The sequence below is a fragment of the Pelecanus crispus genome, chromosome 3, assembly GCF_030463565.1.
Source record: "Pelecanus crispus isolate bPelCri1 chromosome 3, bPelCri1.pri, whole genome shotgun sequence".
Lineage (NCBI taxonomy): Eukaryota > Metazoa > Chordata > Aves > Pelecaniformes > Pelecanidae > Pelecanus > Pelecanus crispus.
In genome coordinates, this window is record NC_134645.1 from 45,153,682 (window position 1) to 45,181,632 (window position 27,951).

The 27,951-nt window shown below is 43.0% G+C and overlaps 1 protein-coding gene across 1 annotated transcript; it reads left to right on the forward strand.

Annotated features, from left to right (window-relative positions):
* Positions 1 to 1,756: 1,756 nt before the first annotated feature.
* On the forward strand, positions 1,757 to 27,951 carry LOC104029476 (potassium channel subfamily K member 17). The gene is made up of 5 exons (XM_075708154.1): positions 1,757 to 1,969; positions 13,140 to 13,254; positions 23,742 to 23,908; positions 24,475 to 24,643; positions 27,656 to 27,951. Exons 1-5 carry the CDS (start codon positions 1,757 to 1,759, stop codon positions 27,949 to 27,951), a joined length of 960 nt encoding a protein of 319 aa, XP_075564269.1.

The following is a 27,951-nucleotide window of genomic DNA, read 5'->3' on the forward strand; positions in this document are numbered from 1 at the left end:
TACCTGATTCTGTGAAGATTTGTTATGAATCTTGATCTCTTCTCTTCCTCCCCAAATTCCTTCTAGCAAGCACATGCTTGATGTCCTGGGTTTTCACGGTCTTGCTTGTAGTTACAAACCCTGAGTCTCACCAGTAACTTGTTTTATATTTCTTTAGTATAAACATTAAATGCTGTATGTTTAGTCTGTCATGTTTCAGCACAGTTATATTTAGTGTGCTTTGTAGAAACAATCTGATTTAAATGCAGTTAAAATGTAGCTCAGGTGCATCTATTTCCTGATCTTAAATGAAAGAGGAAACTTGAATATATACACTTTTTAGTATCTTTGCACCTTTTCTTTCTCATATATATTTTTATAGAAGGCTTTTTTTCTTTTCCATTTTAAACACTCTTCAGTAATGAATACATTGAAAAGGCAGAGTTAGGACTGAGCAATAAGCAGCATAACTTCTTTTTTTAAAGACTGTTTTCAGGTTGATATCTTTAAACTGAAATTGGTCTACCCTTTGCATATTAAGTTTTGCATCTTGCCAGTAAAAACATGAGTTTATGCTAGTCAGTTTAAAGCACCTCCCAGAAAACCACACACTAGCACATTACCAGAGCTGTTCCAGTGGTGCAAGACCTGTTTGAAAGCTACCTCATCTGTAATAGCGTGAACACTCCCCTGGAGAAAAAAAAAAAAAAAAAAAAATCACAGGCCAGTGTGAAAAAACATTGCTATCTGACAGCGTATAAAGGCATCCTCTTCAGAAACGTAGTGGGTTTATTCCCCTTTATCTCATATTCTGTAACAAAATAGGTAAATTGCAAACTTTTTATACACCCAAAGTGATTTGGTTGCTTTTTTTCTACTGGTGAGAGCACAAAGGGGAATATTTGATGTAATCCCATACAAGAAAATAATTAATCAAATAGGTCTCAGGAACTATCTATGTGAAGCAAGTGCTCCTACCTTTCATAGGAAAACCACAGCCAATAAAGACTCTCACAAACTTGCTGCCTTTACAATTGTTTATATAGAATCATAGAATCGTTTAGGTTGGAAAAGACCTTTAAGATCATCCAGTCCAACCATTAACCTACACTACCAAGTCTACTCTAAGCCAATCAAGGGTAGACTAGACTAAACCATGTCCCAGAGTGCCACACCTACCCATTTTTTGAACACTTTCAGGGATGGGGACTCCACCACCTCTCTAGGCAGCCTGTTCCAATGCTTGACCACATTTTCCGTATCAGGAACACCTGTTTACTGCCTTTTAAATTAACTTAGCACCTGAGTGAAGGAGAAACTAGTTTTATACAAGCCGCTGGGGTAGCGGTCTGTAGCTGGTACCAGGGGGTTAGATGAGCCATTTGGCTTGCTGGCAGAGGAGCTGAGCAGCATCCCTGCGAGGGACCAAGGTGACTCGGTGCCCGTCCTCGCACGGACACGGGCGGCACGGAGGAGGGAGCCCGGGGCAGGTTTTGCGCCGCGGAGAAGGCGGGGGGGAGCGGAGCGGTGCAGGAGGAGGGCGAGGGCGAGGGCGGCGGCGAGGGCGGGCGGGCGGGCTGCCGCCGGGCAAGCGGCAGAAGCGGCTGCAGGCCCCGCCGCAGCCCGGCTCGGAGCTCCCCGCCGCGGAGGGAGGGTGGGTGGGAGGGAACGGGCAGGCCCGGGGGAGGCGCCGGAGGCCGGGCACCTCCCTCCCCCCGCGGCCGGTCCAGCTCCCGGCGCGGCAGCTTCTTCGGCCCCGGGGGCGGCGGCGGGGCCGATGGTGGCGGCGCGGCGGGAGCAGCGGCGGCGCTGGGGGGTGCCGGTGCTGCTGGTGGTCTACGTGGGCTATGTGGGGCTGGGCGCCGGCGTGCTGCAGGCGCTGGAGCGGCCGGCCGAGGTGCAGGCGGCCCAGCACCTCCTCCAGCAGCACTGGGAGCTGCTCGCCAACCACACCTGCCTGCGGGGGCCCGCCCTGCAGCGGCTCATCGAGGTGAGCCCGGCGCTCTGCCGGCCCCCCCGCCGGCGCGGCAGCGGCGGAGCGAAGCCCCCGGCCGGGGGCTGCCACCCCCCCGAGGGGGGGGCGGGGGGCTGTGACAGCAGCAACCTGGCCTCCTGCCTGCCGGCAGGCTTTCTTTTCTTTTTTAAACAAAACTCTTCTCCTCTCTGTGTCTGTGCGCACACGTCGCCCTGCCCCGAAGAAGCTGCCCACGACGGGAAAGTGTGAAAGTGTTCCGCTCCCTGGGCGGCTTCCTCGGAGCGGGAGCGTGTAGCGCCCGCCTGCTCTGCGCTCCGGGCGGGTTGGGCCTTCCCGGGCTTGTCGCCGGGTGTTTCGGGCCGTGCTTGCTTTCTACTGGTAAAGAGTTTCTCTCGTTCTCCGCTGGCCTCCCGCAAGTTGTGGCGTTGGTGAGTTTTTAAGCGACACGTCCTGGCAGAAGGCGGGCAGCGGCAGAGTTTCCCGGTGTGCGGTAATTCCCTGGGGCGAGTTGCAGGTGGTTTTGCTTGGCTCTTGAAACTTGTGAAGAATGAATGGCAGCCTATGGCATCTTACAAGGGGTGAATTCTAATGCAAAGGCTTTGTTGCAGTAAGTTTAATTGGTTTTTATATTAGTGTCAACTTTTCCAATTTTCCCGCTTGTTATTTAAAGGGAAATGGGAAGAATCCTGGTAACACAACTCAGATACATCTTTCAGAATGCTTCCAAGGATATTTGCAGGATCGTTGCAAAATGTAAAGCAGGACCAAATGCAATCTTATTGAAGTACAAGTGGATGCATTTTATGATACAGATATAAGTGGGATAAATGGGTTCTCTTCTGCTTCATTTTTGTCTGAAAAAGAAAAACCTACAATATTGGAGTGACTTGAATATTTACCCAAACCATTCTAGTTCAGGAGGGTGCTAGTGTTTGAATATGTACCGCTTGCTTTGGTCTATCTGCCTCAAATAGATGTTGCCAAACAAACCTTGTTTTTCTTGTAAAAGCAGTGTTTGGTGGTTGCTGAAACAGTAGTAGCTGGCTACCAGAGTTGTAAGGACCTAAAAGGGACTTGGATAAGTGTTTTCAGATTTTTTTTTTCCCAGCAGGGAGAAAAACACAGAAACATTCAATAGATAATCTTGTTAGGAGTTTCAGCGAGGCCCTGGCAGACAAAATTATTCTGATAACCTATGTCAGGCTCTCTCCCTTGACTGATGGCAAATTCTCTGTGGCAGTTGGTCGTACACTGAAGATATGATATAAATTTGGGCCCTTGAAAGCTACTGTGGTATCTATTCTTGTTATTTATATTGTGCTGTGTACTGTGTGTAGCTGTGGAATATAAATAGTCAGAGAGAAGCGAGAAACATGTCAGAGAAGACCAGTCTGGCGCTTCATAAAGGCAGGTCTGAGCTGAGCTTTATTCAGCACTGGTCCATTGAACAGTGAGCACTAGGCATGGCTCTTGCCCTGGGGTTGGAAAGGTTTCACTTGATGAATGATAATGATGAGGTGATAGTACTGGGGAGAAGATGGTCACAACTGAGTAGGTAGAAAGGTTTTTCTAATGTCGTTCTGATGGCTTGTTTTACTGTAGGGTGACCTCTCCTAATTCTTGATACTGTCAGGTAGTCAAGGGAATAGGACAGCCACCCAAATCCCTTTAGACCAGATGCTCTTATAGTACACCGTGCAAGTACTTAGTTGCGACCTGAGCAAGTCCTAGATGAGGAAGTGAGGAAGTTACAAAGCAGTTTCGTTTCATTTTACGGAGTATCTGCACATGCCTTTATGCTTTGAGAAACCATAGTCTGAGTTTGAATGGCTTTGTGTGTTATTTTTAATAACTTTCACAGTGAGAAGTTAATCTTAAACAGATAATCCACAGGACACCTTCTCTCCTATGCTCTTTTCTAATTTCCTGTGGGGCAATTGCTTGGATATTGTAAATGTGCTCAAAAAATGAGACGTTTTTCTGTGCAGTAAATTGTTACTGCAGTAAATTGCACACCGTTTATCAGGCAGTGTCATCACTGGCCCTCTTCAGATAACAAACTTGTATTCTAGATACACAGCTGATTATTTGCTAATTAAGAAAGACCTATAAAAAGTGTTTGTGAAAACATAAAGCAGTGTGTGAATTCTAATTGCTTTGACACTACTGGCAATTCCTCATTGTTTTCTTACAGCTCTTTCATCCTAGATAATTGTAAACTCTGTTTATTTTAAGTGTATAGGGGCCAATATGGAATAAAATCCCAGTTTGCTAAGCAATGTACAAACATCATTTTACAACCTGTTTATCGCTTAGTTCCTAGTTACCAACTGGGAGTGGAAATCCACTGTTCCAGCCCTCGCACAGATGGAGAGCAATAGAGAGCTACTGCTTTGAGGAGCTAGCAGGAGAGCATGGCGTGAGGATGGGCAGGAGGAAAGGCAAACAGACCATGCTGTGGTAGCTAGACCAGTGAATTCTCATTCAGTAATTTCTATGGCTCAGATCCTTTCTAAGGAAGAAGTAATTTTCTAGTTAGCAAAAGAAAAGACAGAAGGAGATGGAAATAGCAGACCAACAACAAAAGCTGAATGGCAGAGGAGAAAGTATTAGAAAGTGTGTGACATCTCTAGTGGTGGGTCCCTGCTTCCCACAGCTGTGTTTTTTGCCTGGCAGGACTGGCTGGCTCTTCCCCAGTGGGATGCTGAACAGTTCCACATTTCCTAAATAGTTGAGGGTAGCATGTGTGAATGCTTTATGTATGAGCAAACAAAAAGATGCATGCTTGTGTGTTTATACATACATATATGTCTGTATGTATATGGGGAAGACTGATCTGTGTTTTTCTTGGCTTTTGTTACTTATGCTTAGAACAAGGACAGCACAGGGGACAACAGAGGGACTCTGGCCATGTGTCCCTCTACTGTGCATCCAGTAACACCTACTCAAGGACGACATAAGTTTGGTTTTGTTGACCCAACTAGCTCTAGGCTATTTTTCTGACATTGTACACAGTCTGTCACATGAACACGTGTTCATGAGGAACAAGATCGAGAGCAAGAGCTCGGGAGAGTGCCCAGAGAAGGGAAACGAAGCTGCTGAAGGGTCTGGAGCACAAGTCTTATGAGGAGCAGCTGAGGGAACTGGGATTGCTTAGTCTGCAGAAGAGGAGGCTGTGGGGAGACCTTATCGCTCTCTACAACTCCCTGAAAGGAGGCTGTAGTGAGGTGGGTGTTGGTCTCTTCTCCCAAGTAACTAGTGATAGGAGGACAGGAAATGGCTTCATGTTGTGTTGGGGAGGTTTAGACTGGATATTAGGACACAAAATTAATTATTACTCTCCCCTTAATTGGTTTAGTGGTGGACTTGGTAGTGTTAGGTTAATGGTTGGACTTGATGATCTTAAAGGTCTTTTCTAACCTAAACGATTCTATGATTCAAACAGTTCCTCAAGAGCCATTAGGCAACACACAAAGAGGGCAATATTTGGCTTTTTATTATAGAAATGGTGGTGGTGTTCACATGCCAGAATTACTTGCTGTGAGGTGACATCAAAGGAAGCTCTTGAGACTCACAGAAGAGGGGAACAGATGCAATGATAAGGCAGGTTATAGGTGATATACCCTTAGCACAGTGAAGAACAGTAGCTGGACTCAGCTGGGGAAAAAAGGTATGTAAGAGTTCTCTGTCCAGGCAAAAAATATGTTGGTTTCAGATTTGAGGAGTGTCCAGAGAGTATACTTTCTGTACTGGCATATCTCTTAGAGCTCAGACCCCCTCTGACCTTTTGGGGGCAGGGGACACCTAGACACACTACCCAGTGTGATGCACTTCAGGTGCGTAAGGCTCTCAGTTTTACTGCCTAGGGTGAGTATATATAGCTCTGCTCCAGCTGAGCTGTCCGCCAAACTCACTCCTTTTCCTGCATCATTTCAGTGGTTACAGCCACCAGTGTAGCTATAGCTGCTGTAATTTTCAGTGTCTGTTTAGTCAGGTGATTGTTTGTATGGCCAAGCTTGGGGGAGTGCATTTTCTGTGTTGGGCAGTTACCATGACATCCTTTTCATGTTACCCTTCCTTTTTGCTATAAACATTTTTGTTGTTATATACATATTTCCCCAATACAGGTGTTTTCTGTATATATTATATTATCCTATCCACTTTCTATTATTGTAGCTGTGTAATGCTATTTAATCCCAGTTACTTACATAAACTGGGAAGGAGAAAATGAAAGCTGAGCTAAATATTTTTTTTGTCTAGCAAGATTTAAGGTGTATTGAAAAGAACCTAACTCTAAAAGGCAGGCAGGCCATAAGCTAAAAGCCTGCAGGTGGATCATAGATACTGTTATCTCCAGAGTCAACAGCTAGAGCTCTACAGAGAGTTTTAGTTCATGTTTACAAGAGCAACGAGATCCCATGTGACTGAAAGATCGTCATCAATACCTTGGCTTGCACTAACATTGAACCAGCAGAGATTTGTGCCAGCTGTCAGGAAATACAACCAAGCAAATACAGTTTACTAAAATCATCTTGCCCACAGGTGATGCAGCAGTGAGTGACTACTAAGTGGTGAGCATCAGAGATCACCTGTTTGTGATAACAGACTTTTAGGAATAGCATTGGCTCTTGGTATTGTGGAGCAGTGACATCTCTATAGAACCCGCTTCAGTCAAATATCCATTGGCTTGTCACAGATGAAATGGGGTTGGTTCCCTGTAATTGTTCTTTCCAATTTCCTTCTTATCAAAATGTACTACTACTTTGGTTAAGTTATAGCCAGTTCATTCTTCTCCAGACCTGTTAATTAAAAAGAACTGTGGGTACCTTACCAAGAGTGTGTGTTCTGTGCTTACAATATCATAGTATACTTTTGCCAGAAGTTGTTTAAAAAAAAAAATCTTTAAGGCAGTAGGCATATAGTAGTCTGTAAGGCAATAGGCTAGCACTGTATTGTTGGACTTTTTGGAAGGCGAGAAGACCTACTGGTGGACCCTTGGTTGTTTCTGGTTAGTTGATTCACTCCTAGGTCTTCTGGTCAATGGTGTAGTGTCTAGTACCTGTGTTTAAAAAGAGAAGGAAGGGGAAAAAAAGGAATATATTATATTTATATGTCTCTGCCTAAAGAGAGATGTTCTTTGATATTATCAAATCCTCAGTTACAGCTGGTCAGGCTTGGTGGGAAGTAACAAATAAGGAAGTGTAGCAAGCTGGAATTAACTAATAACTGTCTCAACCTGTCTAGCCAGGCACATTTGAGAGACACTACTAGTGGTGGATATATGAAGACTGGGGGGTGCTTTCTAAAAAGAGAAATGGTAATTCTTGTCAGTTGTTTGATGTGGGTTACTCTTACAGGTACTCGTTCATCATATGCTATCTTTTTTTAAATGCAACTAAAAAGAAAACTACTAGAGAAAGAACTTCGTAATTTTACAAGGATGATGCAATGCAACCTGCTGTGCTCTCCTATATAATTTACAGAGCAGTTCCTTTCAACAGGCCCTACTTATTTCTGTTGCAGACCAGCTCTCAAGTTACTTGTATTATTGGGGTTTGGGAAGTGATTGAACTCTGGCCAAAATGCCATAGTTCAGAAGCACAGGGCAACAGCAGTGACTGCAGCTGTGGTTTATAAAAGGGTCATTTGTATGACTCCTTCCGTGATACTTTCCTCCAGAAAAGTGGTTTGTCCCCTGTTTCCCACCCAACCCCCCACCCCGAAATAAGTAATTTTGAGCTTGAGAATCAGGAATTCTTATGGAGATCCTTGGTAGGGTCATAATCTTCCAGGGCTTCAATTCTCCCTTTTCGCTTCATATTTTGCTGTTATGGGAGGGGCAGATAGATTAGAATTGGTCTGATTAATCATTATATAAAGTCTTGGTTTTTTGCTGTAAAGATTAGAGAAGAGAAGCATAGTGTTCTGAAGATAGAGATTGCAAGGAAAGTAGTGTCTCAGTTTACATATACACATGCATTCATTCCTTATTGCTGATCTTAAATGCCTTTCTTTTGAAAGCTGTACACTGGTCACATGCAGTTGTGACTCGGTGCAGAGGTGAAAGACATTTGTAGTTAGTGTGAAAGAGGTCAGAAGCTGTGCTCCAGCCACAAGCTGATGGTGGAGGGGTCCACGTGTGATAAGAGGGTTTTAGAAGAGAGGAAGTATGTAAGTGGAGAAAACTGGGAGTTGCCCAGAACTGGTAACACAGCACACATGGTAAATGAAAGACTTACAGGTATGACTGAAGGATAGAGTGACTCCACAGCAAAGCATAAACCTACATTTTGCAGGGAAGAAAAAGATGTAACTCCCAAATGTCAAGAGGGAACTGAACTCTGTAGGCTGAGTTTGCACTGAGCTTCTGAATACTTAAGTGGGTGTCCTGGTAGAACCAGCAACCTCACTCTTTTTTTTTTCTTCTTTTGTGGTGTCTCCTTTTTTAAACTCAGCAATATGAGCAAAAGAGATCTTTTGAGAGAGTAACTCAGTCATGTGGTTTAATTTTTGCTAGTGTGACTGTTAACTGCATTGGGTTTGTTGGTGCAAAGCTGTGCTGATTGGTGAGACTTTTCCAGGATAGATAAGGCACTCATTATCAATCATTTGTGGAAGTACAGCCCCAGAGTTGAAGGGCTAAAAGGCAGTTAGGCTGAAGGAGTGATTTTTTTTTTTTCTTCTTCTTTTTAATTCCAGTAAGGAAACTGGGACAATGTTGTGTTTGGATGCTCCTGCAGGAAGAACCAGCAAGAATTATGCGAATTGGTAGTAGAAGAGAAGGAAAAAGGGGGTATTGCTGCCCTCAAATAAGCTGATAAGTCAGAGATACATTAGGTAAGGGAGTTGGCAGAAATCCACAGCTTCCTCATGGAGTTAGTTACCAGTGAGCTTGAATTAAAGGAGGGGATTCCATGCAGAAGGATGCACAAAACTAGGCTTTGATTTGTACTGGGATATAATGATCTAACAAAGTATGCATTTGCAAGCATTAGTTTATGATGTTGCTAACTGAAACTTAAGAGCTTATGGTTGAGCAAAACAGAGCTGGAGGCCAAATTTGGGTATTCTGAGGCATGTTTTATCACAGAGGTAACAGGACAGATGTCTACATTTAAACAGACTAGTTTGGATGGAAGTCATGCTAGTTTTTTGATCACTGGCTATGACAATATTCGACCATGCAAGTAGGCTTTGCACAGTGCTATCAAGAAACAGAACAGCCTACTTGATGAGAAAATATGGTAGCCTGCAAATAGTTTCATTGACTCAGGAAGACCTAAGAATCTAAAAGATCCTAATTTATAAATCCTATAGCAGTTACAGTAGTTTCCATAAAAACTTTTGTCTGTGGTGAAAATGATACAAGCATTGTCAGGTAAAGATGTAGTTGCCATGAGCTGTAAGTTATTATTTTAGTGGGAGAAGTGCAGAGAAGTGGAATTGTTGCGTGGCTTGTCTGTCAGTAGAAACCAAAGCGGAACTGAGTTCCGTTTCTTTCTGATTATTTTAACTGCCCACTTGTTTCCTTTCTGTTCTTCTTTGAGGTGCACACATGACCTTTCATGTTCCCAAAACATCAAGCCCAAGCTCTGCAATTTCAAGATTTGTTGTGTTTGAGCAGTTGGTGGCATTGACTGGGGTCTTAGATAAGGCAGATATCTGCTTTTGAACACTGGATTTGAGATGCTACTTCTACTAGGTGGCTTTTAGTGCATCGGGTTTTGGAGCAGACACTGTATAAATTGCTAGCCTGATTAAGAGAAAAAGGAAAAACCATAAGATTTCACATCAAAATTGGTGTAAAGCAAAACAAATGTCTCCAGTTCTCAGAGGGGCAGGCTAAGGGAACCAAGTGGATGTGATCCAATGTGTATGATTCCTCTTTAGTAAATCTTGAACCCACAGGCCAAAATATACTTCAGGTTTTTTTTGAAAATCAGCAGCAGACACATCGGTGCCTCTTCAATGGGAAAAGCAGGGAGAATTCAGCTGTTCTATTAGAGTGTTTATTAGCTGGGTTTTTCCTATATTCTAAGAACAATGATAAACCACTTACAGTTTTTCTATGAAAGAGCACTAGCCGAAAGCAGAAGTCTAGAGGAACATATTATATTAGGACGAGTATACACTGATACCTTCCTGGATACTCTCTCAGCCGCCAGGAGTTTGCAATCCAATCTTCCTGTGCCAGAACTAATTTCTGTGTATTAATAGCTAGCTATGGATTTCTCTTCATGAATCCACCTCTATGGGTGCATCTGTAGGAAGGCAAGCTCCACTAGTTCTACTGTTCTCAGAAGAATCAATCTTTAATTTTCTATCATCATTGTTGCTATTTGTCAAAGGTTGATTCTAGATACTATAATAAAACATTTTTTTTACTTCAAAACAAAAAACCAGTATCTGTATCTCCACCCTCTGTGAATGCTCCCCTTTAAGGATTTGAGTATTTGGTGGTCTGCATATCAGGCACAGTGGGGCCTAATGATGTTATCTGGATGTTTGATAACAAGACTTAACAAGGAAATGCTTAGCCAGAGGCTTACTGCTGAAGTCTTTTGAAGACCTACCACAAATATGCTAAATGCCTCAATCCCAGAAACAGAAAACAGCTTGCTCTTTGCCAATGAGTAATAGTTACATGGTATCTTCCTTCCCAGTGAGATGAGTGCAGGATCATGCCGCTTAGTGCAAATACTTTCGCCTCTCTGCAGACTCTTAAGACAAACGCTGTATTTCCTGGCAGTAGCAGCACCTCGGGGAAAGTTAAGGCGACGACTCTGAGATGTTTCACTGTTACAAATCACTGCAAAGCTAGCATGGGTGCTCCCGACTTAGGTCTCTTGGTCCTAAACCATGCAGAATGGAAGCGGTGCAATGATGTGAAATTAAACCTTTAATGACTTGGTTACTGCTGCCTGCTTCTTCTGTGATGTCTTGTGCAGGCTGCTTATTTCCCTTTTCTGCATGAAGAAATTACCATTTCTTTGGGCCATTCAGCCACAGTTTCTTACAATCCTCTCTGGTTCTTAAGTGTTTCTGGCTTTAAAAACTTGATGTCTGTGTAATGTTGTCAGCTGCTGAGCTTGCATCAGCAGGATATCAGGCAGGAGAATGGACAACAAACATGCTGCATGAGTAGGTTTTTTGAGTCTATCTGATCAAGCTGATAATAAATTTATCTGAGAGCTGGACTGTTGCCGTTCCAGCAGGTGTATATGTGTTCAAGACTAAATACTTAGAACTGCAGAGATCACAGGCTACAGAAGGAAAGTTTGAGAGAATAACAAGCTTTTTATTTTCAAATTTAACCACTAGTTTCTGGAGGCAGGGAAAATACAGGTCATCTGTATAAATTTCCAGTGTCTCCCTTGCCATATGGTTTAGGTTGGGAATTACTTTATGTTCATGGGGACTGTGATTCCTGTCTAGGCTATTGTCTGCAGAACTTCTTACACTTTTTAATCCTGAGGTCAAGTATTGTCAGAGATCAAGGAGAACAGAGAAAGGTCAGAGCCTGCATCCCATACAACCTGACAGACCCCAATGTAGATACCAGCTTTGGAAGAAGTGTGTGTGTGGGAAATTACACACAAACTATTCAAAACAAATCCCGATGGAGGCTTCCTGATACAACCTTTTCTCTCTTTTTTTTGGGGGGGGGGGGGGGGGCGGGGGGGGGAGCACTTAATTCTTTCATGTCACTTATGCTGTATACTAATTCTTTCTGTGATTTGCCCCACTCAAGTTATGGCAACAATTCACAGAAGGAAGCATAACGTAGTACAGCATCTGGTACTTAGCCCTTTTCAGAGCAAGGGCTCCCTGCTCTGTCTTGTGCAGAGAAAAGCATGTTGTCAGACTTTAATAGATTGTCATGTGACCCTGAATGGTTTAAATTGCCTTGAGTAAATGAAGATATGTCTGAATGCAACTATCAAATGGTGTTTCTTACTTGGAAAAATGTGTTGATCTCTGAGCTGCTCCTTGCTCTTAGTATGAGAACTAGTACCTTTGGAGCAGAGAGATACTGGTCATTGTAGTTAAGCTGCTGCTTGGGTCTCTGGAAACAGTTTTTAATTTGCAGCCCTGTATAGTACTGTATAAATTAACAGCATGTTACATCAGTAAAACGGGTCAAAGCTTCCTTGCTTTGCAGGGTTGAAGTGTTGGTTTGCCTGATAGATGTAGAAATTACAACTTCTTTGTAAAACTCGCAACTGATGCAAATCTAACCTGAGAGTGATTCCTTTTATTATCAATGGTGAAAGCTTTATCAGCAGCTTTATTGTTAGGATAGGAACAGTGTTATCTGGTATCTGCATGTCTTTCTCAGGGGTGATGAATTTTATGTATTCTTGGCTACACTTTGCATTCAAGGATAATCAACTCTCAAGGATTCTTGGTCAGTGGGTGTGAAATGTTTAGTGTTTAGTGCTGTGATTAATGTTTTGGACACAACTCAGTTCAATGTCATTAACTTTATTGACATGAGAAGGTATAGTCAGATGCGGGCACTGTTAAGACATCTCATAATCTTATTTTGGCATAACAGCACGTTTCATCATGGTGACTTCTGAGTCTTTCCCAGGTGGGCCGAACAGAATTGGGCATCATGCTGATCTAATCCATTTATTCATATTTATAGTCCTGATGTGGGGACATATTGCCCAATACTAGTAGACTGGCCATCCTGTGTAGTCTGTCTCCTACATCACACAATATACATTCCCCCCCACTATAGGCAAGGGATCTGTATCATTTACATGTGTATGTAATATTTGCTGCTCTGGGACTTCTGCTGTCAGAATATCCCATCTGGAAACACTTATCCTTATGAATATGTCATAAGACAGTCTTAATTGTCTGGCTAGGCTTTCTCTAGGTAGTTCTTGCCCTCCAATCTCTTCCACATTTACCTGTATGATCTACCATGTGCAGGTGCAACTTTCATTTTTTTTTCTGTAAATGCCCTTTCCTTAGAACCAATATGCTGGCTTTTGGCTTTTCTGACCTCCCAGCTCTTTGGTCTCTCTAAGGCACCAGATATCCTCTATTAAGAGGGAAACAACAGTTGGAAGTAGTTGTAGTTTGTGACTTTACCAGCCAGCACTGGAAATGCCAGTCACATGAACTTGCCATAAGGGTGGTTGTGGGATCTCATGTTATTGTCTCTTTGCAGGGTATCGTCCAAGCCTACAAGAGTGGCATAACCCTCCAGGGAAACACCACTAGCCTGGGCAGGTGGGACTTCAGTGGGTCTTTCTTCTTCTCCATCTCTGCAATAACAACCATTGGTAAGAGTTCCCTGCTCACAGGGCTGCCTCATAGGTGGGAAAGGAGTGGAAGTGAGGACCTGTACTATCAGATGCTGCTCCAGCCCTATGGGGCTTTGTCTAGTTTGTCTGTGTCATGCAATAGGTAAGGACCCATGAACCTAGCCCTAGAAATGCTTTGTCAGTGCCAGCACAGTAATGATTTCTAACTAATTAGATACAGGGATAATTAGTTCTGTGCATATCCCTACTAAGTTACACACTTTTGGGGCCTTAACTTTCATTGTGCTGCACTGCCTGTACTTTCCCAAGCCTGGTGCTCTCTGAGAGGTCTGAGGTAAGTTGTGCTTCGAAATGAGCTTTTCCTGTCACAAGGAGAGGGAATGATTTTGAAAAACTCTTAATATTGGCTGTTGAATCTTCGGAGGCTATATCTATGAATTATTCTTTCTTATTGCTACGTGTATTGTGTAAGGACCAGCTTGTTTAGGTGAAAGTCAAATAGCTGGATAAATGAAACAATTCAGTTGAGTCAGGTTTCAGCAAATGAGTAATGCAAAGCTGTTGTGGCTTAACCCCAGCTGGCAGCTAAGCACCACACAGCTGCTTGCTCACTCCCCCTGGTGGGATGGGGGAAAGAATTGGAAGGATAAGAGTGAGAACTCGTGGGTTGAGATGCTAAAGACAATTTAATAGGTAAAGCAAAAGCTGTGCGCGCAAGGAATTCATTCACTAGTTCCCATCGGCAGGCAGGTGTTCAGCCATCTCCAGGAAAGCAGGGCTCTGTCATGTGTAATGGTTACTTGGGAAGACAAAATGCCATTGCCCTGAATGTCGCCCCCTTCGTAATTCTTCCCCCAGTTTTGTCTGCTGAGCATGATGCCATAAGGTATGGAATATCCCTTTGGTCAGTTGGGGTCAGCTGTCCTGGCCATTTCCCCTCCCAGCTTCTTCTGCACCCCCAGCCTGCCTACTCCCTGGTGGGGTGAGGTGAGAAGCAGAGAAGGCCTTGACTGTGTAAGCACTGCTCAGCAGTAATGAAAATATCCCTGTATTATTAACACTGTTTTCAGCACAAATCCAAAACATAGCCCCATACTAGCTACTATGAAGAAAATTAACTCTACTCCAGCCAAAACCAGCACAAAAGCCATGAAGGAATGATGGAAATGAGTGGTGGGGGGCAGAGAATGAAAACAAAAAAATGTATTTAGATACAGTGTTACTTAAGGCAGATGCTATCAATTAATGTCAGTGCATGTCCCCAGTCCCCAAAACCATTAGTAACTTGCTCTGATGTCTTTTTCTTACTGTGTGACCCAGTATTATAAAAACTATGGCAGAAGAGTATGTGGAGAGATGGTTGTTGAATATCAAAAAAACCCTCATGGGTTTCCTGATTTGAGTTGAATCTGTCAGGCCTCTTCAATTTCAAGTACATTTTTAGATCGAGAATTTTTTTGTGCACCCAGGTGGAGCATCTTTTGATTTCTCTGGTCATTATTGAAGATACATTGACTTCAGAACATAAGCCTGCAAACAAGAGCTCAGAGGGAGGGTTGGTTGTTTTTTTTTTTGCACTGGGGGAGGTGATGTCACCTTCCTGTGACTTGGTACATCTTTCTGCCCTGCTCTTTTGCACATGTGTTATTCTGGTTGGGAACTACATTTGGTGTGTTGTACTACCAGGTGCGGGTTGTACCAGATGATGGCAGTGGAGGCTCATTAGACAGGGCTACACAGGCTGTGGGTTTCCAGTGTAGAGCCTGGGCAGTTCCTTCCAGCCTTTGGTACAAAGCAGCATCTGCTCAGAGCTGCTTTGCTTGCCTCAGTACTTAATCCTGATGAGTTTCTAAGCTGTCAGAGTGACTCTGTTTTACCACAACCAATTTAAGTTAATGACATTCAGGAAGAATCACATTTGTTCTGTTAAAATATAAGGGGGTTTTGTGATGTTGGCAGAGATCTAGACTAAATATTTCTGGCTACTACTCCATGAAAGCCTAAACTACTCTTCTTACTTTTTTCTTTAGGTAAACTCCTTGCCCTGATGGCTGGGCACTGGGGAGGCAGGGAATCACTTGATAGCAGTTGGCAAATAAAAAGAACCAAATATTACACTCTGTATCATTGTTTTAAAGCTGACACTGTGACTCTAAGGACTTGTTCATGATTTATCAATTGTGGAGTTGAGAATGCTGTACACGTCACCTCTATGCAGAGAACTTTAGACAACTAGGCCCCTGATTTTGCTTTTTCAAGTTAAATTGTTAATTGCATACAGGTTAGTGTTTTAACACTCTGTAGATAACAGTATGTTGTAGAAGAGGAAAATACAGATGGCCTCACAGAGCTTCACCTTGAGTCTGTTACCCATCCTCTTTCTTTATGCAAATTTTTGATAGTGGCTGGTGCAACCTCATTCACCCAGACATCACTGCATGACTGAGAAGGACAATTGATGATGTCAACTAAAGAGACAAGGTCCTTTCCAAAGAACTCAATGCATTAAGTTCAGAGGAGTGTTTCACAGTAGGAAGCTTCATGTACAAGTGTCCTGGTTTTGGCTGGGATAGAGTTAGTTTTCTTCCTATTAGCAGGCACAGTGCCGTGTTTTGGATTTAGCATGAGAATAATGTTGATAACACACTGATGTTTTAGTTGTTGCTAAGTACTGCTTGTGCTAGTCAAGGACTTTTCAGCTTCCCATGCTCTGCCAGGTGCACAAGAAGCTGGGAGAGGGCACAGCCAGGACAGCTGACCCAAACTGGCCAAAGGGCTATTCCATACTATATGGCATCATGCTCAGTATAGAAACTGGGGGGGTTGGCTGGGGAGCAGCGGTCGCTGCTCGGGAACTGGCTGGGTATCAGTTGGTGGGTGGTGAGCAATTGCATTGTGCATCACTTGCTTTGTATATTATTATTATTATCATCATTATTATATTGTTATTATTACTACTACTATCTTACTTTATTTCAATTATTAAACTGTTCTTCTCTCAACCCAGGAGTGTTTTTCACTCTTACTCCTCCGATTCTCTCCCCCATCCCATCGGGGTAGGGGGAGTGAGCGAGCGGCTGCATGGTGCTTAGCTGCTGGCTGAGGCTAAACCATGACAACAAGGTATGGCTATGGGTAAATGACACAGTTGAGAAGGTTTTCTGAGCAGGGCTTGTTGAGGTTTTTGTGTCCTTACGTGGCAAGGAAGAGCTTATCCCAGGCTGTGACTGTGGAACCATTGAAAGCAGGTCCGGCTTCACAAGACTAATGTATAGGAGTTAAAACCCAAGGCATTCTGGCAAATGAGTTCAGAAAGGGTAGAGTTAAAATGGTAATGGAGAAGAGAGATTCTCAGGAATTTAGGAGTACTACATAAAGATTTTGATGAAGAATCTGGGTGGACTCTACTCCATGTGTTCAGGCTGCTGCAAGTCCTTCTGTCCTGTTTGTGTCTCCCATGTTCTTTTTCTGCAGCTAATGCTATTCATGCCTTGCTGGCCTCTTAGGTGACATAGTGTCTTTGTGGCTTTTGCATCAGCTATTTTTTCCTTAGTCCTCTCAAACAGCACTGCTGAAGCCATTATCACTTACCTTCTTCACTCTTCTTTATGAGATGCTCTTTCCACTCTGTCAGCTTCTGTTTTCTGCTTTAGGTGCTTTAACCCCCTTCAGAAGGCTTGGTGTATTTCTCAAGTCCTTACCAGAACACTCTCTCACTGGGATATGGGAAGGGACGTTAGCTTCTTTCCCTATTAACACCGAGGGATATTAGCTTCTTCCCCACTGATGCCACCTGAATCCTGTTCCAGCATCTTCTGTGTTGTACCCTTCTTCCATTTAAATGGGAGCCTCATCTATTTCCACTATTGATTAAAAGCAGTATGCAAATTTTGCCTAAAAAGCAAAGTTAAGTTCTAACCTGCAGGCTAGACATACTTGGTACCCTAATCACAAAGGTTTAAAGAACAGATGTGTATGAACCAAAATCTGTTGTTTAAAGTGCCCCAAAACCTATGTGTTTTTTGGCCAATCCTATCATTTGAATGGAACTGCACTTAGAACTTTTGATCTTGTGGGATGGGCAGCCCTGACCTTCTGCTGATTCCTTCTCCCAACTGTTAAGCTTCTGTGCTTTCTTTGCTGTCTTTTACATGTCATGTCATCCCAGATCTTGTATGTTATCTCACTTTCTGCAGATGTTTCCATAGGAACCTTCTCTCTTCAATGCCTTGAAGAATCATCTTCAGAGTTCCTTTAGAGCTGTAGTACTAAACATGATTAAAGAAAGAGAAGGTAACTTGCTGCTGGTTTTCTGTCTTGGACATCTTTATCCCTTGCCAACACAAAGTCTCTACTTTCTGTGTTAACTCTCCTCCTAGTTAGTTTGGACTAACAGAGCAGAGGTCAAACCAAGCTCAGAGAGGGGCACAAGATGAAAGTTCCTGAAGTCAAATGACCACAGGGTGGTGTAATTTCAGAGAAGGTGCTAGGGAAAGGATTTGTGATGAGACTGAGGTCTGTGCTAGGCTAAGAGTAGAAAGAAGAGTATTGTCCTCTCTAGCCTGAATGTCTCCCTTTATTTGGTGTGGGTGGATACCATTACCTAGTGCTGCCTTACCATTTTCTCGTGGCAAAGCTAAGTACTCATTTGTATGAATTTCAAAGGCCCTTTTTTAAACATAAAATAGGGCAAGTAAACAAACTCACCATGAAGAAATGAAGGGGAAGACCTTCCTCCTGTCCTTCCCTTCTCTGGTTAACACAGTATAATAGCTCCTAATGGCAACCCCCCAGAGGACTGGGGAGCAGTGAAAAGACAAGGAGCAGGCTTTCCAGTGAAGGGTGGTATTTAGTACACTGTCATGAACATTTAGTATGTTGCCACAGATTCCCATGGGGAAAAAACAACAGCCAGTTCAGGGCTGTGAAGTCCTGGCAGTGTAGGGCTTTGGGCCAGCAAGAGTTTCTGTAAGACTTTGACCCTCTGTAGTGCTGCCCAGCATGTGGTGGAGCTCCTGAGAAATGGCCAGGCTTCTGCCTGTTACTGGCTGAAGATCCATTGGGAAATCCAGTTGAAGCAACTTGATGTCTCGAAGTAGCCAAAACATGGAATAACAGCCTAGGGCCACTTCCACATTTGAATCCTCTGTGAACCTCAGGTTTGTGTAGGGGAGTTCTCTGCTGAAGGGCCACACACCTTTTTGTTGGTCTTTTCCCTGCCCTGTGGCAGCTGGCAGAACTGCTCTACAGGCTTGGCCAAGTGGGATGTGGCACAGCGGTCTGTGGGAGGTCACTGGTGGATGTAGGATAGCACTCATGGCAACATCCTCTGGGCTGTCTTCTGAGCACTGGCAAGTTTGGTCTGCTTTCCTGACTGCATGCCATCTTGTCCTGTTGAGACTAAGCCCCCTATACAGCTTCCAGTGTATACGCAGTACAAATATAACAAATAGAAGAAGACTGCAGTACTCATCCCAAGCATTTTTCTAGCCTCTCACTGAAGGAGTGTGCAACTAAATTTTGCTGTTGCCTGGAACTTCACAGGGCTAGAACTGTTAAATAACTGTTCAAATGCAGGTTTTAGCCTCCCAGCCTTAGTTATTGGTCTCTACTTCATCACAGCACTAGCTAAAATCAGTAGTGATGGGCACCTCCCACACACACCCTGGTCTCAATAAGCTTCCCCATATAAGACACAGTTCCTGAGATTCTGCCACCGCTAGCTTTTAAAATCAAATTGTTTAATTTTTTGGTATAATCATAAAACTGAGATGCCAATGCAAGTACTGGGGCTACTTGGGGCTTGAGTCCTGTTTATGTCTCCCCCATAATGGGGAGGCCTTAGCTAAGTCATCCTCCATGGATGGATGAATTGGAAATACCTGTGACTTCCCATATCAGATGTTCTGAGCTCAGTGGCTGTGTCCAGCTGACAAGTGTTCCTGCACTTAGAGCAGACTTGGTGGATATAATGTGAAATCTCAGAAGAAGCTTGAGAAGCCAAGTACATTCATTTGTTTTGTGTAGCTAGTGCTTGTGGAGACATTCAAAAGTATGAGGGAGCATAGGAACCCCAGACTTGCTGATATTCAGTTGAATGTAGGTGGTACCAAGTGACCTTTGAAAATCCTAATGCTTGTAAGGATCATAGGATAATTCAGGTTTCCTGGTACATCAGAAGCTCTCTAGTGCAACCTTCTGCTTAAAGCAATTAGCTGTGAGGTCAGACCAGATTACTGAGGGTTTTATCAGGGACACCTTCCAGCTAAGCTGGGGCCATACTCACATTTTCAGGAACCAGACAAACATATCTTAAGGCTGTGTGAGTAATCAATAAGTTTGTTTGGGGTTTTTCCCCCACTTTGTCTGCAGAATTATAAGACGACATCTTTTCCATCTAAACTGAATTTGAGTATTTTTATTTTTTTCTCAGTGCAACCTTTGAATTCATCATGAACAAAAACTTTCATTTAGCTCAGATTAAAACATTCAGGTCATTTGTAAGGAGCACAAGGGAAAGAAAAGTTTAGATCTTCTGAAAAGTGTTATAGGAGGAGCTGGTGGTGGGAGCAGCCGGGTGGTTCCAACACTCCCTGAGGGTGTAGGAGACCAGTGTGCAATTTCCTCCTGTGCCTGGGTGAACAGGATTGTGGATCACTGGATATCACCCCAACTGCCAAGTGGAGCATCTTTCTCTGAGTATTTAAATGTGTAATGCAAAATAAAGTAATTCCAGCGCTGGCACCCCTTGTTGAACTGCCCTGTGCATCAGACACTCAGGGGAGACACCTGGCCTCCCAGGCTTTGCTGAGTGTCTGGGTGTTCAAAACAAAATACAGTCAACAACATTCTGTAAATTTGGGATTAGGTCATTCCAATGGGAAGTGATGGCTTGTATCCACTCAGGAGAAAGAATTAAACCAAATCTTCCCAAAAATGTGTTTGAATGCTTAAACCACTGATAAAGTTACTGGTTAAAGAAGCAACTCTTCTTCCAGCTCTTTTGAAAATCTAATTCTGTGTTTTCCTACAGCTGAAATTATTTGGTGAATTTGCAGATGTTTTTCAGCCTATGAAAGACATTTTTTCATTCTAAGCACTTTTTGCTTAAAATACTCTTTTATGTCTGGGCAATGAGAACAGGAGCCAAACAAACCTCCCATTGTGGGTAGCAGGAAGTCGTGGTTGCCTGGGCTGAACCGGGGTCACTGCAAGTAGGATACTGTCTTGCAAATGAAGAGGTCTTTTACTAATAATCTGTTAATATTTATTATATTTAATATATTTATTTAATCTTTTAATAATAATCACACATCAGTCTCCTCTTAGCAAGTCTGCAGAGCCTCTGAATCCCTTATGTACAGGAATGTAATGGGCAAGCAGGAAAACAAAACTGAATTTACTTAATATGTGTAACAAGCACATCAGTTAAAGCATGTGGGTATGAATATTTAGAATCAAAACCACTCTAATTTTGCTGCTTCTAAGGAAGATTAAGTTACGTTGCACTTTATTTCAAAATGAGAAAAGGTATACAAGTGTTTAATCCAGCTGCTTCAGTGAAAACACACTGCATTGTGCACAAAAACTACCTCTGTGTAGTTTTTGGTGAGCATCCCTCAGTGTCTCTTGGTGCATGTGTGTACCAGGTGACATCCCAGTAGCAGGTTCATGAGGGATGTGATAGAGCTGCCAGTGTAGTTTTAGTCTTTGAACTTGGTTCAGATCTTCTAATGTATAGTCCACAACGGTGTAAGACTGATTACCCTCATTCCATTTACTGAAGCGGGTAAGCCCCATTTACTCATTCCTGCTTGAGTTTTATAACAATTGAGGTTTATACATGACTAGGTTGGCATCTATTTGTGTAGTCCAAAGGCAAAGATGTCATCAGTCAGACATAAATTGCTGGCCATTTTTGCATAATCTTAAGTGTCCTGTGCTGTTTGATCAAACTTTGTATCCTGTATAAAAAGCTAATGGGACATGGCTTTTTGGCATATTTACAGTAACTGCTCACCAAGTCTTCAGGAAACTGTCTTGAGCTGCTGAGCTGGAGGGAGAAGGGAGCCAGATAAATCATATGCAAAGCACATTTGGTATTTGGTGTGCTGGGCTTACTGTACACATTGGACCTTCTTACATCATTGAATTTGCTGCTCCAAAGTAAATGTAATGTACAGCTTAACCTTAGATGCTCTCCAGTCACCACTATATGGCATCCCCAAAATCCTGAAGTCTGCTGTGGTTCACATAGTGACCTGAGATCATGGACCTTTCTTTCTCTCTTATCTGATGTCCTTCTCCAGAGACTGAGTAACTTGGAAAGCTATGGTAAAAAGAACTGCCCAAGCCATGACACAGTCTTTTTAAACTTGATATAGAAGGGAAAGAAGGAAGAAAAAAACCCCACCCTTGGGAATGGCTAGCCATAAATGTATGTGACTCATGTTCAGACTCCAACCTTACAGTAAATGCCCCCAGCTCTTTCTCCTGGGTCCAGACCAGCCCACAAAACACCCTCATTCCATAAAAGAAAAAAACTGGAACCAATCTGCTGAAATGTGGCACAGCCAGAGTGAAACAGATAACACCAGGCACATATCCCTTACATTTACTTAGATGGGATCATCTACCAGATGTACTTGCCTGCGTGTGTCTCATTTATCACACCTTTTAGTCTAGAAATGGTGAAAGCTGGCAGCAGTCAGCAATAACACGTGGGGGAAAAAAGTGCATAAACATCGCAGAGCTGCTCATAAGCAAAGAGCATAGTACTGGAATTAAGGCTGATGTACAGTCTTAATTTAGCCCCTTTGTTTGACTGTATTTCAAAACAACCTCTAGTTACATAACAGCATCTCATTCTTTCCGGGGGATGCTCTGCCCCTTCCTAGGGGCAGGCTGCTGGGGCCATCGCTTTGGAGGTATATTACGTGTTACCGCATGTGTTAAACCCAGGGGTTCGCAAATCATTGAAGCCTAAAAATTATTAGAAGGGAAGTCCTCCAGATAGTAAAATTTTGAATTTGGGGGGGTAGAAATGAGCAAAAAAGACAGCCTGTATAGATACTGTGGAAGTTTGCTGCCAGACCTTTTTCTGGGGGTAGTTTGCCAGTGCACGTGCACAATTAACTGTTTGCAGAGTTGTCCATGGTGAGAGATTTTTTTTCAGCACAGAACTTGGCACTGAACGTGTAGATATCCCAAGCTCATAGTCACACACCTTTCTACATTGTTGGTCAGTGGCTTACTGCAGCTGGCGTGGGACAGAGGTTAGTGAAGGAAAGTGACTCCATCTAGTCAACTGTGGATGTTTGCACTCTCACTTGTTTCATGTACAGAGCCCAACCCTTGGACCTCTCTCTCTTTCCTGGGGGCTGCGCACTTGCCCTGGGGCTATACCACCTACAAGCATGGTAGCAAGGCGTCAGTGGCGGGATCACCTCTGTGCTTGCACTGTGCCAACAGTTGGGTGTCGCTGGGAGGGGATAGCATTATTTGTCGTGAAAAGATAAGCTTTGCCAGGTTATGTCACTCTTGTATATGGGCATACAGAAATCTCTAATAAGCAGAGGTGATTTTGAAACGTAGTTAAGGCTGTAGGTTTCTGGCTAAGTCACTGTTGAAATGCTTGTTGTGTGCTAGTCCTTCCCCTGTCTTAAAATGCATCCTGTGAAATAAACCAAAGTTAAATCTGACTTTCCTGTAGTATAAACCACTTGAAACTACAGAAGTGCAAATTTACAGGACATTTTTAAAAGAAAATGTGGGGAATAAAGACAAATATTACAGTAGTGATGTTGAGGCTATGGTGGTCTAAGGATACAAGCAAGGCTGTGCTTGCAGGGCAGTAACTTTTATTAGACCAGTTCATATGATTAGAAGAAAAAGACAAAATTTCAAATATTTTTTTTTTCTTTAGGTCTGAAATTGAAGTATTTTACTCAGGTTAAATGTATTTTTTATTGACTCTAGGCAAACATTTTGACAATTTAAGCTTACAGTGTGTTTGGTGCTTGTGGCACAAAAGAGGATTATAAGCAAGGAGGCAGTGTTAAGTTCACTAGTCCTGTGGAACAAAGGTAGAAAAAGGTTGTTGTTATAATTAAAACACTATTGTTGTGATTCAGAGACCATCTGACAGCCATGCAGGATCATTTACCAGCAAACCCCATGCCAACAATGCTTACAAAAACTGAACCAAACGGAAGTTTTGCATTTACGTCAGACCCCAGCCAGGACAGTGGGTAGGGGAGAGGAAACTCACTGGTAAATGGAAAAGGAACTAAACAAAATTGGCAGGGAAAGAAATGTTATTTTCCAGGCTACAATAGGATATGACAAACAATGGATGTAACTTACAGTTATTTATAAAAAAAAGGTCCTTTTGGAGCAGTGACCTTCTTGTCTAACTTTTGTAGAAGACAGAGGTTCACCCCACCAGGGGAGGAGGGCAAGCAGAGAATATTTTAGATTTAACACCTCATTCCTTCCCTGCCTAGGCTATGGGAACCTGAGCCCCAGCACTGTGGCTGGTCGAGTCTTCTGCATCTTGTTTGCACTCTTTGGGATCCCCTTGAACCTTGTACTCCTGAACGAAATTGGGCAGCTGATGCTGCAGGGGGTTCAGAATTGCACCCATCGCCTAGAGGAGGTGTTTCACTGGCAGGTAAGCAATGTGGACAGGTATGCCTCACCCTCAAGTTCAGGAAAGAAGAGACAGAAAGAGCATTGTCTGGTATGTGGGATCCTCTGACTAACAAGGACAGTCTGCCTACCTATTTGGCCAAAAAGGTAATAATACTCAGGAAAAACTGGAAGCAAATAAATTTAGTTTATGACAGCCCTATGAGGTGTCAGATAAGGTTGTTTATTAATTGAGGGAACTTCTGTGATGAATGGCTTCCCCTACAGCAACAGAAGCATTCAGAGCCTTAGAGCCATGCACAGTCCTAGAATATCTGGTCTGTTTATCATCAGTCATAGTTAGAATTGCATGTGTAAGTTACATGGGAACATTTGTGGAACAGGCTTTAAAGTGGCATGAATTTAGGACTCATGAAGGTGATGCCCAGTTTGTGTTGACTGGGAGAGCCACACTGTTTATTCTAGTGGAATGTCATGAATGTTTGTGTGTTTTTATGGAGTCCAGCATCATCTTCAACCAGAAACTGAGCTGGACTTTCTCTGCCACCCTTCTTGTGACAGTCTCTTCTTTTTCTTATGTTTTGCTAGAAAAAAGCTTCCCTCCTGATTAAGACCTGTGCGCTGGTAACGGGCTTGTTATTGTTCCTCCTGCTACCTCCCTTTTTGTTCTCTGACAAAGAAGGATGGTCTTACGAAGAAGGCTTCTACTATTCCTTCATTACCCTTAGCACTATAGGGTTTGGAGATTATGTGATTGGTGAGTAGTTCACATTTCATTGCTTTCACCTACTAAACATCAAAGCCAAATATGTGGCCTATGAAGCTCCCAACTTGGCGGTTTTACACCACTAGCAATCCACAGACCTGATGATAAATATGTTGTGGTAGGCATTTGACAGGTTGGAGAAGATGTAATTTCTGAGATAGCAATGCTACCTGTGGAAGAGCAAAGAAATCGTTTCCCAGTCAATGAGTAATCTTCCAGCATTCAGGTGGTCTGTCCCTTGAATGACTGCAACACCAAACTGGAGTGCTACATTTTTAATCACAGCAGTCACTGATGGCGCACTTGGTTCACTCCAGTGTGTCGGCAGCAATTAGTTTTAATCAGATGCTATTCTGCATCACCATTAACAGACAGTGACCATTTCCTCTGTCAAAACCCCAGACAACTGCTTTCTAAAAGGCAGCTTAAGTCACTTAGGTGTAGACTGTCAGGCACCAGGCACAGCCTAGTTTTGGTTGCCAAAACCCTTTGCCAGAGGAAATGGGTTTGGACCCACGCCCGATGCATTTGCTGAAACACAGGACGCACCTTTTTGATAAAGACTTTCTCATTAAAAAAAAAAATTGATTATAGAAACACATGCACCCTTGAATCCCTGGGAGACAGAAGGACTAAAACATCTTATTACGGATTCTTTGTTTTCTTTTCTTCGTAGTGCTTGCTTGATGCTTAGACAACTTGGTGGCAGTTACCTTAGGACTTGTCTATAATGCATCAAAGTTATGACTAGAGCTTGTGTAGGTACACTTAAATGAGTTGGAAGCAAGTTAGCTTGGGTAAGGGTAGCCAGATGGAGTTTAACAAAAGCTAGCTAGTTCAGCATTTTCCTACGCTGATTTTATGGTTGATGCTGAACTCTGTGCTGCAGCAGCTTTACTTCTCTCAGTTCCTGATAACTTATTTTGAAGCTCTTCACTAGTATACCTCCCACTTCCAGGCGTACCTTCACCTCTGTGGTACCTTTGTAACTGGCATACCACCAAAGGTATGCTAGGTTCAGTATGGGAATAACTGAATATATTGGTGACCTGTGGTATGTAGAGGACAAATCATTTTGTCAATACAATCCTGTCTTTGTAGTTTATGTCTCAACTTAAAAATAAGCAGGGCCAGGGCATGGCTTCAAGTGAGTGTCACTCTGTTTGCCCACTAGTGAGATCTCTGGCACTGTTCTGGACCAGGTAAATTCTGGGGGATACCACATGCCAGGAGTGATGCCCGATGTTCACTTTGGACACAGCTACTCTGTTTTGGGGGAAATATAAGCCAGGCTGTGGCACTTGGGTTTGAAGTCATAGAGTGGTCCTAGCCAGTTTTATTTAGTAATATTGATGTAGCTTCTCTTACTGGCCCTGAAATCTGTTAATTTATACACTCAGTTAAGCCCTTCTGTTGGACACAGGGTGCCATGTAGGTCCTAAACTGCTTCTGATCTTCTCATCCCCAAGACTACATCTATCAGATGGTCTATATGGATAAAGCATTCTCCTTGGAAGCCTCAGATAGCCCTTCCCTCTTGTTTTCATTTATTGTGTAGAAGTAAACAATTTTTAAGCCTTTGAATTTAGTATCAGAGAAAGGTGCTTGTTTGAAGGATGAATATAATACTCTTCCTGGCTGAAGTTCACCTTGATGGAGAAAGCCAGCCCAAAGAGTAGTTACCACAGAAGTGGCTGGTAGCTCCCAAACATTCACCAGTGGCTTACTGACAACCTCAAAATGTCTTGTGGTCCCATTACATTGAAAACACATACAATGTGTATTATATAATATGTAGTAATATCAAGTAAATGGATGTAAAGGGTTGGCTGTTTAGTATGGCTCCACTGACCAGTTACTACTTATCACAATCTTGTAGATGATAACAGTTCATGGACCAGGATTTGGGAACTGCTGGTCTGTGCAGGTAATCACAGGACAGTATTCCTACCTACAACCAGTCACAGGTTATAAATACCTAAACACCTGCCTTTGTGGATGTCCCATTTCAACCCAGCCCTATGTGTTCTTTTCATTGGAATGTGGTATGGAGAGTGGTCTCCAGGTTCATGGAGGTACCACCTCATACATCTTAACTCCTCACACACTGTCATGGAAGTATCAGGTGTTCTGTAGTATCTGCTGTGCTGTAGGTATTCAGTTATAAAGTGACAAACCTTCCTAAGGTAAGGAAAATAATGAGACCTGAGAAGCGGTAGAGGAAAAGCCCATGCAAATGTTTGCTGTCACTGATTTGTATCCTGTTCCTTACCTGTGTTTGTAAGGGTACCCCAGCCTGCTTTACAGATACAGCCTAGTCACTTCATAGGGCTGAGCTCATGTCTTTGTTTTGCCCATATTATTATTATTAAAATACTACTGACACTAACTTAGCATGTAGCAGCCTCTTTGCTCTAAATATTGTGGAAACACAATCAAAAATACGGCTTTGCTCCAAAGGGATCACAAAGTACCTAGCTGAGCAACCAGACAGGTAGCATAATTTCAAGGTGTCTTCTAAGTCTTGGTTGTTCTTAGAGATTTTAGGACTGCTCAGGCCCCTTCCCATCTGCTCTTAGAGACTCATTTATCTGGCTTAACAAGATACATACACCAGTACATAAAATCTGCTTACCTCTCTGCCTGCAGGGGACCCCTGTTACATACTACTACAGTATTGTGATGTTGAGTGATAAGTAGAGAAATGAAACTGTGCGCTTAAATATGAATAATCTCACTTTGACATAGATGTAATTTGAGATTTATTTTTCTTTCTTATGGGTAATCTTTGCAATTCTTAGGGAGTTCTAGGCTGTTGCTGACATGTCGTGAAATGTACTTGCTTACAACATCTGTTCACATGCTAAGTAGATGGCATACTCATGTTTTATATAGAAATTGCTAATATTAGGTCATATTTCCACTGCCTTTGCTTTACATGTAATGTCTCCTTTGAGGCACTCCTGATCCAGTCTAGAAATGTTTTGGGCGATTCTTTTGTAGGGATGAACCCAGACCGCACATATCCAGGCTGGTACAAGAATGTAATCTCTCTGTGGATCCTCTTTGGGATGGCCTGGCTAGCACTGGTTATCAAACTTTGCATCAACTTTCTAGAGAGCTCCAGTGACTTCTGTCAGTGCAACAAGAGCAGCACAGAGATGGCAGAAGACCTAATGGATGGCAACAAAAATAGTATGACGGGACTTCACGAGGTGGAGATCTGCAATGACAAAGACACAAAACCAAAAGGACCGGATGAATCTCACACCTACACAGCTCCTACAGAAGCACTCTAG

Coding starts and splice junctions, on each gene's coding strand:
- LOC104029476 (XM_075708154.1), top strand. CDS start 1,757: ATGGTGGCGGCGCGGCGGGAGCAGCGGCGGCGCTGGGGGGTGCCGGTG. Junction 1,970..13,139: donor CCCTGCAGCGGCTCATCGAG/GTGAGCCCGGCG, acceptor GTCTCTTTGCAG/GGTATCGTCCAAGCCTACAA. Junction 24,644..27,655: donor GTTTGGAGATTATGTGATTG/GTGAGTAGTTCA, acceptor ATTCTTTTGTAG/GGATGAACCCAGACCGCACA.